Source organism: Gopherus flavomarginatus, chromosome 2, assembly GCF_025201925.1.
Source record: "Gopherus flavomarginatus isolate rGopFla2 chromosome 2, rGopFla2.mat.asm, whole genome shotgun sequence".
Classification (NCBI taxonomy): domain Eukaryota; kingdom Metazoa; phylum Chordata; order Testudines; family Testudinidae; genus Gopherus; species Gopherus flavomarginatus.
This window is the reverse complement of record NC_066618.1, coordinates 154409431-154422214: the sequence shown is the minus strand read 5'-3', so window position 1 is coordinate 154422214 and position 12784 is coordinate 154409431. Positions and strand designations below refer to the sequence as shown.

The 12784-nt window shown below is 42.7% G+C and overlaps 1 protein-coding gene across 2 annotated transcripts in view; it reads left to right on the top strand.

Moving 5' to 3' along the window:
• LOC127044928 (tetraspanin-15-like) overlaps window positions 1-12784 on the top strand; it is a 210828-nt gene that overhangs the window by 85186 nt on the left and 112858 nt on the right. For both annotated transcript variants that reach the window (XM_050940242.1, XM_050940241.1), the window contains exons 3-4: window positions 1060-1134; window positions 10347-10442. In XM_050940242.1, the coding sequence (XP_050796199.1) occupies window positions 1060-1134; window positions 10347-10442 (171 nt within the window). The remainder of the gene's footprint in view (window positions 1-1059; window positions 1135-10346; window positions 10443-12784) is intronic.

Below are 12784 nucleotides of genomic sequence, written 5' to 3'. Positions count from 1 at the left end.
CTTAGACGTCTGGTTACCCATACAGGAAGACTTTACACACCAATCACACAAGAAGGAAATTTGGGTTCATCAGAGCCATGCCTGGTGCAACACACAAAAGGAGCCCACAGGCTACTGCCTCAATCGCCCTTGCTTTCACACCAAGGGTTTTACCCAAGGTGCGGTGCGGCTGCGATTGTGCAGATTTCACTCACTCAGACCGCGGGGACAGGAACCTCTTGGTCGGCCAATTCCCGGACGGAGACGGCACCCAGACTCAAACACTCCACAAGAGGACGGATAGACACAGAGACAGGACAGTCCTCAGTCTGGACAAAACACAGAAATAATTACCTGACCAGATTCCTGATGTCAGATCCCAGGATCCCTACCAGAACAGAGTGGGAACCAACAGGTTCGATGGCGTAGACTTCACTGTGGTCATGCACCCTTCTGCTTAGAAGGAGGACCGCTCGGGCCAAATGCCCAGGTGCCGGCTGCCATGGTCGTCCCACAAAATGGTCAGGAATCACAAGGCCCCAGTGAAGACAGTTGCCATCTCGGTGGAACCTCCAAATTGTCAAAGTTAGAATCAGGACTCACAATTTGTCAGACCACTCTGTTTTATTAGCGCAGCGCTCCGCCAATAACACCCAGATAATGTGAGTGGCCATGCAAGACCCAAACAGTCTTGTTTATACAGATAAAAGAGCGGGAATTAGACAAAGGGACAAAGAAAGCAAAACAGTAAAATTCACCTGGGGCATAGTATGCATATCCTACTTCCTTACTAACTCTTATTGATCTAAGGCTAATACTTCACCAATTGCCCTTAAACGGTGCAATTGTTCTATGTTAATGTCTGTATTCCTGACACCTGGATTGCAGCATTCCAACAATTTTGCTTAAAGGTACAGACAGCATTTCTTTAATCCTTTCTATTTTCACAATATAATTCATTCTACTTTCACACAAGTAATAACACCTTTTGTTCATGTCTTATGACAATTGTAATGAGTCAGAGTGAATACATCTTTGGCTAGAACGATAGTAATGGCCTACTTTCTCTTTTCTATGCAGTTCTTCTGGGTTCTTCTGGTGATCTTCATCACTGAGGTGCTGTTGATATTCATTGAAATAATCTTCGAAAATAAGGTGAGCTTTTTGAACTTTTCTTGAAGAGTGCAAATCACATTTGTCCTGTCTGAAGAAGAATGTGGAACTACCTGTTCAATTAACCATTGACATGAGCAAAGGCAGATTTGTTTTCTCCCAAGTCCCTGTTTTCAGTGTTATGCTATTTAAGAGACTCTCACCTCTTCTTTTGTGCATAGCAGAAAGCTAAATATTTCTCATTGACCATTTATTCCTATATTGTATATTAGTTTTGCAGTTATAAAGTCTCGTATACACTCTGAATTAGGAGAAATTATGTCAAAATTATTAGTTAAGATACAATGCTCTTTAACTTTCTTCTTGCCCACAAATTAGTTAAGAGATACACTCGATGTTGGCACCAGAGCTGAACACCAGGTTTCAATTGATACCTTTAAAGAAATTTCCCTCTCCCGTTATATGGCCAGATTGTTAGAAGGGTTGGGTAAATATTGTAAGCAAAGGATGGGAAAGGCTTTTATGTCTCTTGGATGAGAAATAAACCAAGATTCTCTGAATAAACTTGGGGATTAAAGTTTCCTGTGGGAAAATTTTTAAAGGGGGATCCTTCCATTGGCTATCCAGTATCCCACTGTATCAAGTTTCAAATGCCTGTGAAGGGTCTAAGGCAGTGGTTCCCAAACTTGTTCCACCACTTGTGCAAGGAAAGCCCCTGGCAGGCTGGGCCGGTTTGTTTACCTGCCGCGTCCACAGGTTCAGCCGATCATGGCTCCCAGTGGCCGCAATTCGCTGCTCCAGGCCAATGGGAGCTGCTGGAAGTGGTGCAGGACGGCTTAAAGACTAACAGATTTATTTGGGTATAAGCATCTGAAGAAGAGGGGTTTTTACCCACAAAAGCTTATGCTCAAATAAATCTGTTAATCTCTAAGGTGCCACCAGACTCCTCATTGTTCTAGTTAAATATGCAACTCTGTGTTATAATGGGGAAGAGGTATCTTCCTGATCTTAGTTAAGGATCAAGGTTTGCCCTGAAGCATTAGGATTGATGGTCCTTGTCACTTTTACCCTTGTTAAGTTATATACTGAAGAGTGTAATTCACCCCTATGTACAAGGCCCCCCTCAAAGCCCTATGCGTCACTTAAGCTCTTTTGCAGTCTTTCCAGCAAAGGATAAATCCTCTTTGGAACTTGCTGAGCTTTTTGCCTCAATTATGTTAAATGATGCTTGAAACTTTTGCATATGATGCCTGTACAACACTGTAATGGACAGATTAAAAATGCTTACAATAGGTGTTCTTTTCTGCCACTCTCTGACTTAAGCTGAAGAAACCTTGCTACTTCCAGTGTTAACTTGACATCACAATCATTTAAATGCCTTAAATACAGACCCATAATCTCTGCTGGCTCACACAATACCCAGTAGGGCTGAACCATTTCTAAAATGCATACTTAGGGGCTTTATAAAAATCTTTCTGTTTGTATAAATGATTTCATGGCTCTTTTAGCACTATAATAGCTGGGGTGGGGGATTTTAAAGAGTGTATTATCTCCTCAGTGACCTCAAACCCTAAACACAAATCAATACTCAGGAGGTTCAATCCTATGTGAGTCATAGCCAAAGGAAAGGTTTGCATGAGCCCCTCTAGTGAAACAGAAGTTCACCTGGCTCATAGTTGCATTGCAGGAGTTGCAGATGCCATTTGTTGTGTGATAGGCTTCCAGTTCCTCCTTCTGGATTGGTACCATGGACGGATTATCTCTGCATTAGGCCATCATATTCCAAACAAGCAGGCTGAGTCACCTGAAGTTAGAGATGTGGGGCCTGATTCTTCATTGACTTGCAACTTATGTTGTCATGTATACCTGGGGACAATGGGTGTAAAATGCTTCCAGTTGCATGACGGAGTGGAGAGCTCTCATTGTGGTGCACAACCATGAATGACAGCATGAGAGGTCAGGCCCTTCTTAACTCTGATTTCTTCTTCATGTAGTGTCCCTACAGGTGCTCCACTCTAGGTGTGCTAGTGCCCCCTGCGTCTTCAATCGGAGATTGCTCATAGCAGTGTCCATTTGGCCTGCGCACGCGTGCTGGTCAGCCTTGTGCCCTGTGCCATTGTTATATAGAACCACCCTCAGTTCCTTCTCAACTGCCTTGACCTGAGACTGAGCTCTGGCAATTGTCCCATTGAGATTGCCCCAACTTTTCCTCTTCTCTTATTAATAACACATGCCCAACTGCTAGAGGAAGAGGATGATCAGCAGGAGGGAAAAAAGCTGCAAACATTTTTTTTAAATGGAATTGTAACCCTTCCATTAAACTTGTGGCTTGAGTAAAACCATTAGCATCTAAATCATCTCTTAATTTAATTTAATGGGTGATATAAATATTTAATTAAAAATCAAACAATTGGTGAGAGAGAACAGAGATTTAACAAGCGATGAATCTTCTTGACCTATAATTGTCACACTGCACAAAGCAAATGTGAATCTGCATTTGGAATAAACTACTAGGCATTTAATTATGCCAATTGATATGTAAATGTGCTCATGGAGTTGCAGATGATTTAAATTAAATACCTGCTTTTGCTGCCTTGTGCCAATTGAAGGAGAGAGTTTATGCAGCTAGAATTATTTAACTGTCCGTCATTTAGCCGCTGTCTTAAAGTCTAGAATTAATTCAGGATGCTGTAAATGAATGGTACCACTGACCTAGGGTATAAGGTTCTTTCAACTGGGGAATAGTATGTCTCTGTGGTGCCTACAATATAAAATATTCTGGAGCACGTAGCATCTGGAAAGAGCTAAACATAGGAATTGTCACAGACAGCCTCATTATGAGAATGTGTCTTGCTTTAAATTGCTTCATCACACTAAACAAACAGTTACCTAATTTATAGGTGCAGTAAGTTCTTAGAGCACCCTTAAAAGTTTCTAGATAGCTGAGGAGAAGAGCATTACTACCATGGGCCTCATTCTGGCACTGAATAGCCATCAGAGCCCAGGCCTTAGGAAGCAGGAGCGATTTCTTCCCTGTGTGACCTTGAGCAAATCTCTCTGTTCCTCAGTATCTTTATCAGAAAAATAGGGGTAAATCCTTCCCTACCTCAGGGGGGGTTGGCGAGGATAAATTCTTAAATGTTTATGAGGTACTATGGTGACAGGGTCGTTCGTGTACACAACATACGTTACAAAGACTATAACACCCCAACACCTGGCAGCTTTACAAGCATTCTCAGGGTGTACTTTGCCTTCTTCCGGATGAACACAAGTGGCAAAGACTTGCATCTTTATGCTGCCAGCAAAGACATGCAGCGTGTGCACTTGCGTCTATTCTAAAAACAGTGTTGATCATCCCATGAAGACATCCAAGGAAGAACTGGACACACAAAACATGCACAATGAAAGCTGCTCAATATTAAGCCAAAAAATCTGATTTTTTAATTGGAAAACCTAAAAAAAAAATACTTTGGCAATACAAATCAATTTTTTCATTTAAAAAAACCTAACAACATTATTTTGGCCAAAAACATTAATTTTTCCACTTGAGTTTCTTTAAAAAATGGAAAAACATTGATTTTTCATCAAAAAACTATTAAAATAGTTTTTGGCCAAAAGAATACATTTTTCATTTAACCTAAAAAACAGCACCACAACTTTTGGCAAAAATGTTGATTTTTCAGCAAACAATTTATTTTAAAAAATTTCTGGCAAGAATTGATTTTGCAATTTAAATTCTTGATAGAAGAATTGGCAAAAAAAATTGCATTTTCACTGGAAAAAATCAAATGAAATTTTAAACCCAAAATATATCTTTTTAAATTGAAAAACCTCAAAAAATATTGAATTGTGGCAGAGGTGTCAGCTATGGCAAACATGCGGCTTTATCTTGTTTGTCTTCAAGCTAATGATGGTCATTAAAAAAAATGCCCAGCAGTCTATCTTTAGATCAGAATTAACATTTTAATAAACTTCTGCATGAGTGATTTCTTAAAAGCCCTTTCAGAATATCCTGCTAATTTTACCACCTCAGCAGGCTGCATCTTCTCCTATGGGGTCCCTGCGTGTGTCTCCTCTCACACCTTCTTTTTCAAATTCCTCTAGCATTCTTCCTCCCTATTCCCCAGCTCCCCCAACATTTGATTTTCATGTCAGAATTAATTATGCAAAATAACCCCCCTCCCAAAGCCCCCTCCCTTCATTAATATTTCTGAGTGTTTGTAGCTGGTGGTATCTTGTCAGAAGTCAAACCGCAAACATACTCTGGGAAGAGGGCCTGCTGTTTAGAATTAGAGACTTTGCTTTGAGTAAGCTGATAAGCTTTCCAAGCTTCTGTAAACTGCTTTTTATATTAAACTACTACTTAATTTGAAGTATCTGATATGTCAAAGTATTCTTGATATGTGCTCTAGGAATTGCAGGATGAGTCCTTGATGGGCTACCTCTGTCTCTCCCTTAATGTAGTTTTGTGAATAATTAAATTACCAAAAAGTAACTGGATAAAGGTTGGTAAGCTCTGATAATGTTTGTAGAGGGCTTCTTTCCCATTTGTAGCTCCCTCGCTCCATTGAAATGTTCTTTTATTTAGCCTGAGCCAACTCCACATGTACACTTGTGCTAGGTTCAAGACCCACACTTCAGTCTGGCATCTGCAGTTTGACTGTGAAAGGGCGGAGGGAGGGAGGGCACTGGGGAGAGGAGGTGTACAGGCTGTGGACAAAGGGAGCTGTAGCATTTTTCAGGTGGACTCCCCCCCAATAACCCTCTTTCCATCATGCTCAGGCATCTAAGGCAGCTATTCTCAACCTATTTACCATTGTGGGCCACATCCAGTACTACCTGAATGGCCCTGAGGATGTCACATGGGCTGCAGCTGTGTGCTGATTGGGCTGCAAGTGGGCCGTGGGTTGAGAATCACTGCTCTAAGGACACAGTGACTTTAGGGATGTGGGGGAGGGACAGTGTGACATGATACTTCAGGATATACCCCAACATAACTGACTTTTTAAATGTGTGTGGAGGAGCTTAAAGACACACGCAACCCTCCTACTGCTGCAGAAGTTCTGCAAGCTGTTTGTTGTGTTCAACCGTAGCAATCAGTTCACATTTTCAAGGCCATTTCTGCTCTCCTCCCTGTCTCGTAAAGTTCCCTGCATGGAATGTGGGATTTTACACAGGGGAGCAGAATTCTACCCTTTCTTTACTAGTGAATAGATAAGCAAGCTTGATTCCATGCCTGTCATCCTCAGCTGGGAACAATTTTCTCCTCCCACCACACTCCACCTAATCAGGATACTCCACTAAGCAATTTGACCACCTGGGGTTGAAAATTGAATATCCAAACCAGAAAGTGGTTCCCTCCCCACGTTCCTTATCGCAAAAGAATAAAATCAGCCATGTCATTGCACCCAACTGAAACTCAGATGAAATTTAAAGCAAAGGACCTTTCCTTAAACTTCTTTTTGGAAGAGCATGAGGAGGTTGTTATTCAGTGTGATAAAATGTGGGGACCCTATGTAGGAGTTGGCAGTGAAAGGGTTAGTACAGTCTCTAAGAAGAGATCACAGCTGCGTGCCCTTAATTCAGTGATTGTGAGGGTGGCAGAGACAGGCCAGCTGTGTTGAGTTAATTAATTTATCTCAAGCATGCCAAAGGCTGAGCTGTGAAGAGACAGGACTAGCTCATGGCTAGACAGCACTGGGGGAGGGAACTGGTGAGGAAAGTCTTTTTGCGTGTGTCCATTTGTGGTCTCAGATTTTAGCTACACATAGGGTTGCCAACTTGGTGATATTTAAAAAACAGACGCTTCAGAAGGAATGCCAGAACCTCCCCTGCCCCACCCCTTCCCGAGGCCCCACCCCACCCCACCTATTTCGCCCTCAAGCCTCACCCCTTTCCTGTAGCCCCCACCTCTTTCTCTGAGGCCCCGCCTCCATTCACTCCCCCCCCACTTTCCATGTGCTTCAGTCAGACACCAGTACTAGATCAGTATCTGTTGCTGTCAACTCTTAAACACAGATCTACACTACATGAACTAAAGAAACTCTTTAAACTATGGGTACTAACATGTCCCATATCCCCTCTCTATGCAACTAGCTATTATGTTGCAATACAAGCTCTTATGTGGTGTAGTCAGGGAACAAAGTTACTAACAGGATGAAAAATGTTAAGTAGGGAGGGATTTAAAAGTGCAAAGGGCTCTATGGAGAGAATACGTAGATATCTGGTGTTAGCAGCAGCATGGCAGCATAGTTCACTAACACCAACACACAAATGTAAAAGGTAAATAAATAAAAACGGGGGAAAGAATCAGATCCAATACAACAAATCATAATTGTAGCCAACAGCCATAAGACAAATCTCATAGTTTGTTGTGCTGCCTAGCCCTGTCTTCAAAGGGCTGAAATACCTATGTATTAATAAATCCCATTTTGGGGAGGGATTTCTCTACAGACACAATCTAAGATGCTGTCAGGGAAGCCAACAGCATCTGCACGCGTCTCGCTGATAATGGCAGGCAGGTGGATAAAGATGCTTTTATTTACTGGAGGTCGTGAGCTTGTGTAGAAAATAAAGGATTTACGTTTGGTTAGAACTAATTGGTGCCTTTTGTATCAGCTCTGTCTTAGAGATCTTTGTCAGCTTGTTGTTTGTGTGTCCCATTCCACATAGCAGAGTCCTGTGTTTCATGACTGTAGCGGGGTGGTTACCTCATTCCTGAAATGAGAAGAATGAGAACAGCTGGGGGAAGCTGAGTGAGTAGCTGACCACAGGTGTGGCCACTCAATCGGGGCCCAGCTGGCCCTGATAAGGGGGCTGTGGGCCAGAAGCTGGAGGAGTCTCTCTCTAGCGGTGGAGAGAGAAGGACTTAGCTGCCTGGGAGTAGGCTACCAGAGGTAGAATAGTGCTGGGGAAAGGCAAGAGGAGCTGTGGAGTTCCAGCCTAGTAACTCTCCAGGCTGCAGGCCTTGTGCAAGGCCTAAAGAAGGTACTGGGGCTGCAGAGGTGCAGTCCAGAGTTAGGCAGAGGCAGCTGGTCCAACTGTCCCCCCCCACACACACCTTGCCAATGATGAGTGGCCATTACAGACTGCAGTCTGCCCCAGAGAAAGGGGGCTAGATGATGACTGGCAGTAGCCACTGCGGCAAGGTGGATATAGTGGGTTGGGGGTTCCCCGGGACCTAGAGTAAGGGGTACTGCTTGGCAGAACCCTCAGGTAAAGGGCCACGGAGATCTGGGAGAGATACAGGGTCTGAGGCAGGCAAGACACCGGCCAGCAGAGGGTGCTTTGAAGCTGGAAAAGACCTAATTCCAATACAACCAGCAGGAGGTGCTGCACCGGTGAGTCTTCATGCTGCTACAATCACCTTCATGGGAAAAAATAGTACATGATAAGTCTTTGACAGAAAGGTCAGATTTTGCTCTCCCTTACTAGAGTTTCCAGCCCTCCAGGATTGTCCTGGAGTTTCCAAGAATTAAAGAGTAATCTTTAATCAAAGATTGTCATGTGCTGAAACCTCCAGGAATAGGTCCAGCCAAAACTGGCAACCCTATCCATTACACGGGTGCAGCTTTTATTGAGAGCAATAGGCGTGGTAGCTGCTGCGGGAGTGGAACAAAGTTCTGTAAATGAGTTGGCCATCACCCGTCGGTCCCCTCGTGGCCTGGGTGACCAAAAAGGTTCCTTCAACAGAGTCGTTTTATCCATTCTTAGGAGGCAACCTGCCCTGGGATTTGGCTTGCAGCTGCCCTGCTCGGAGCTGACTCCTTTGAAGACTTCCCAGAGTCCATTCCCCTCAGCAACTACCTCAGAATACAGAATTGGCAGACAAGGTTTAGGAAAAACTGAGCAGGAATGCACATTTTTGTGACCTGTCTTCTAGGTTAAATTGGCAGGGCCTGGCCATATTTTAGTCAGAATACCAAAGTGTGTGACTGCCCTGTCAAGTTTGGATTATTTGGGAAGTCAAGATTAATACTCTCTCTGTGATACAGAAAGACAGTTGGAATGACCTCCAGTGGAATGCCCCCAGCTCAGGGTGGATAAGGACCAATGTGCTATCGGTACAGCCCTAGGCATAGGCATGGACTGGAAGAGAAAGTGGGGATGTCAGAGGCAGGAGGAGAAATGGCTGGTGTGCCTTGGGTTGCAGAATAGCCCATAGGCAGCTGTTGAATGCTGCTTTAAGTTAGGCACTTCTCTGATTCATACTGGGAGATGTGCTGGCCCCAGGAGTTTGCCCAGAGTTAGTTGGCTCAAGGATACCTTTGGCCAGACATTCTCTGCTGCACCTCCTGAGATGTATGGCACAGAATCTGACAGGGTCTGCTGACCTGAACACAAAATGACTGTCTGTAGACAGCAAAGCCCTTAGGCCTGGTCTGCACTATGCGGTTAGGTCGACGTAAGCTGCCTTGCATCTCCCTAGCTGTGGAAATGTCTTCCCTTAAATTTGGCTCCTGCTGACATAAGTGCCTCTCTGTGCTGATTTAGTAACACCACCTCCCCGCATGGTGTAGAGTCATGGCGGTTGTAATCAGGTCGATGCAGTGTCCGCTTGGACACTGCTTTGCTTATGTCAACTGTTGTTGGCTTTCAGGAGCTGTCCCACAATGCCCCACCCAGACAGTACAATCAATACAAGCGCTCCTGGCAAGGGCATGCATCACCAACACAAGGAGGCAAGCGTTCACACACAAGCAATTTAATATCTGTGATGGCTTTTGGGTTGACATACTTTTGTAGTGCAGACATGGCCTTCGATATTTAAAGATGCAGTATGCAGCAAATAAAGGCAGAGGTTACATACAAGAGTGCTAACGCTGAAGGTTCAAAAATCAAGAGTCAGGCACCTGCAAGTACCCAGAAATCATAAGTATTTAAAAAATAAACTTTGGGTTCTTATTTGTTTTCTGCTGTTTCAAGTTTTAGGGATCACATTTTCAAGATTTTCTTCATAATCACAAAGACTGGTAATGTGGTTGGTTTGTTTGTTTACATGAGAATCTCAACTTTCATTTTAATCACCTGACTCCAGTAGCTGGAGCTTTAAAAAAATACCAACTATTCTGAGATGCAAAATCATAAGACATGGCAACATTGCAGCCTAAACCTTGGACAGTGATCTAGAAAGATGATGGTGGTTTGTAAAAAGGCATCATTTCTGTAGCCTTGTATTTGTCTCAGTTCTTGGTATTTTTCCAAGCATCTTTTTCACTTTGGTATTGTGCTGTTGCTGCTTTTTGTTTCCCCAGATGAATGCAGTTTTCCATTCCAACATCCAAGAGGGGATTAGGCACTATTATGATGACCTGGATTTCAAGAACATTTTAGATTTTGTACAAGAAAAGGTTAGTTTTGCTGTGGTTTTGCTTTGTTTGTTTAAGTGTTGGCATGTTATTGTAAAGATTGACTTGACACAATAATTCACTCGATACTTCCAGAAGAGCCACCTGTGTGTCATTAAATAGCAACCAAATAGTCAATAAGGGGAATATCAACTGAAAGCAGTTATTGATTTTTGTTTTTCTTTCTGAAAACGTCTCATGAGTAGTAAGCTGCAATTTCTATGAGTGTGAGAGATATTAAAAATATAGGTGATAATTTCCTTCCTACCTGGAATTCATTTCCATTTCAAGGAATGTTGTATTCAGTTTTCCTTAAAAATGCATCCGTCGATCAATCAATTATTTTCGGTTCTGCAATGATCCAGACGAACCCGACAGGTGCTTTACAGTTGCAATCACTCTGCTACTGAGGCTAAACATTCTTTCTGGTTAGTCTCGTGCTTACCATGAAGAATCTCACACAGTTCATTTATGCACTCGCAATATATAATAGTGTGTGTGTGCCCACTCCAGGAGAGAGCCCCTTTGTGCCTTGAAAGAAGTTACTTTTTATCTTCATGTTTTCATGGATAATCTCTGTTAACTACTCAGTATTGTCATTTTTATCACCTGAAATATTTTTTACATTAATACAAGCTCTGATGCTAAGTAGTTTGGTTTTTTTGCTAAACTTCAAGACTATTGAAGCCAAGCCTCAGAAATACAATACTTGATGATCCGCTTTAAGGCTGGGGTTTACAAAGGAGCCTAACTCTTCATATGTACAAGCCCTTAGGGGCCCTACTACTGTTGAAATTCAATAGTAGCTATGTAAGTAAAATTTTCAAAAATACCTAAGTGACATAGGAATCCAAATCGCTTAAGTTCATTTGGGAAAAATCCCATCCTACTTTTTTGTTAATTATCAAATAGGAATGACAGGAAGAAAACACACCCCATCTCTCAGAGGAGGCAGTGTGGCATAGGTGTTAGAGCAGAGCGGTGGGATTCAGGAGAGCTGGGTTCTATTTCCAACTCTGCTATTGGCCTGCTGGGCAACCTTGGAGAAGTCACTTCCCCTCACTGTGCCTCAGTTTCCCCATCTGTAAAATAGGGATAATGATGCTGGCCTCCCTTTGTGAAGTATTTGTAAAGTCCTGTCTCGGTTCCAATTCGGGTAATTATTTTCTGTTTTCCCTGACTACCCTGCAATCTTATTTGGCCAAGGTATTCACTTTCTGTCCTGAATTTCTGTATAGCATTGCTGTAGGATCCATTTAATTCATAAGTAGGTGAGGTGATTAGGGATCACTCTGAAGGAAAGTAGAAGAATAGCAGATACTGTATTGTTTGCAGGGTATTTTATGCAATCAAGGTACCATGGCTGCTGTTAAAGAGTCAGCATCTACCCACAGTTTCCATACAAGGCAGTGTTTTACTGTACATAGAGTAGGAAGAATTGCAGGAATTCTGTTATTTCCATGGGTAAATATTGATTTTTAAATGGAGACCTGTAATTGAAAGGTATATTAAGTATCTGCTAGCTGCAAACATGATACTTTCCTAGCAAGAGTTCAGAGGGAGTCACAAGAGCGTATATGACTAGTCACTGCTCATTCTACACTCCTCCATCTCTGTGTATCCTGTTAGCACAAGTGATCTGGCTTATTAGCGGCATGATTTTTAAAAAAGTCATGTGGTTTTCTGGCAGCAAACATGGTAGGGAGAGTTTTTCAAAAGCGCTCCTCTCTCTCACTGGGAATAAATGGCTCATATTTTAGAAGTGAGGATAGTTTATGATCTTCATGGCCATGGTTTGAATTCCGCCTTGTTGACTGAACGTCATTTCCATTTGATACCATTTGCCAGGATTTGGGAATGGGTGACAAGGGATGGATCACTTGGTGATTACCTGTTCTGTTCTCTGGGGCACCTGGCACTGGCCACTGTAGGAAGACAGCACTAGATGGACCTTTGGTCTGACCCAGTATGGCCATTTTTATATTATTATTATATCTGTTAGGTTGTTTGTATGAAATGCATTGATGGCATTGTAGTTCCTACTGGATAGGTATTTGTATCATAAAACCTGCCTTCATTATTGCCTTTGCTGAAATTCTCAGCACAGAAGTCAAGAAAGGAACAAGGCATGGAGCATGAACAACCTCTTTATGTGCGTGAGCACCAGCTGAGGCACCAGTTGTGCAACTACTAGTGAATTGATTAGAGAGAGGCTTCCACAGCTTCTGCTGACCTGAGATATGTGTATTTTTTTACAGGTATCTGTGTGGCACCCATCACTAGAGTAGCTGGGTGTAGTATACAGGGACTTGTATAAAAATACCAAGTAATTCCTGTGTAAGAGT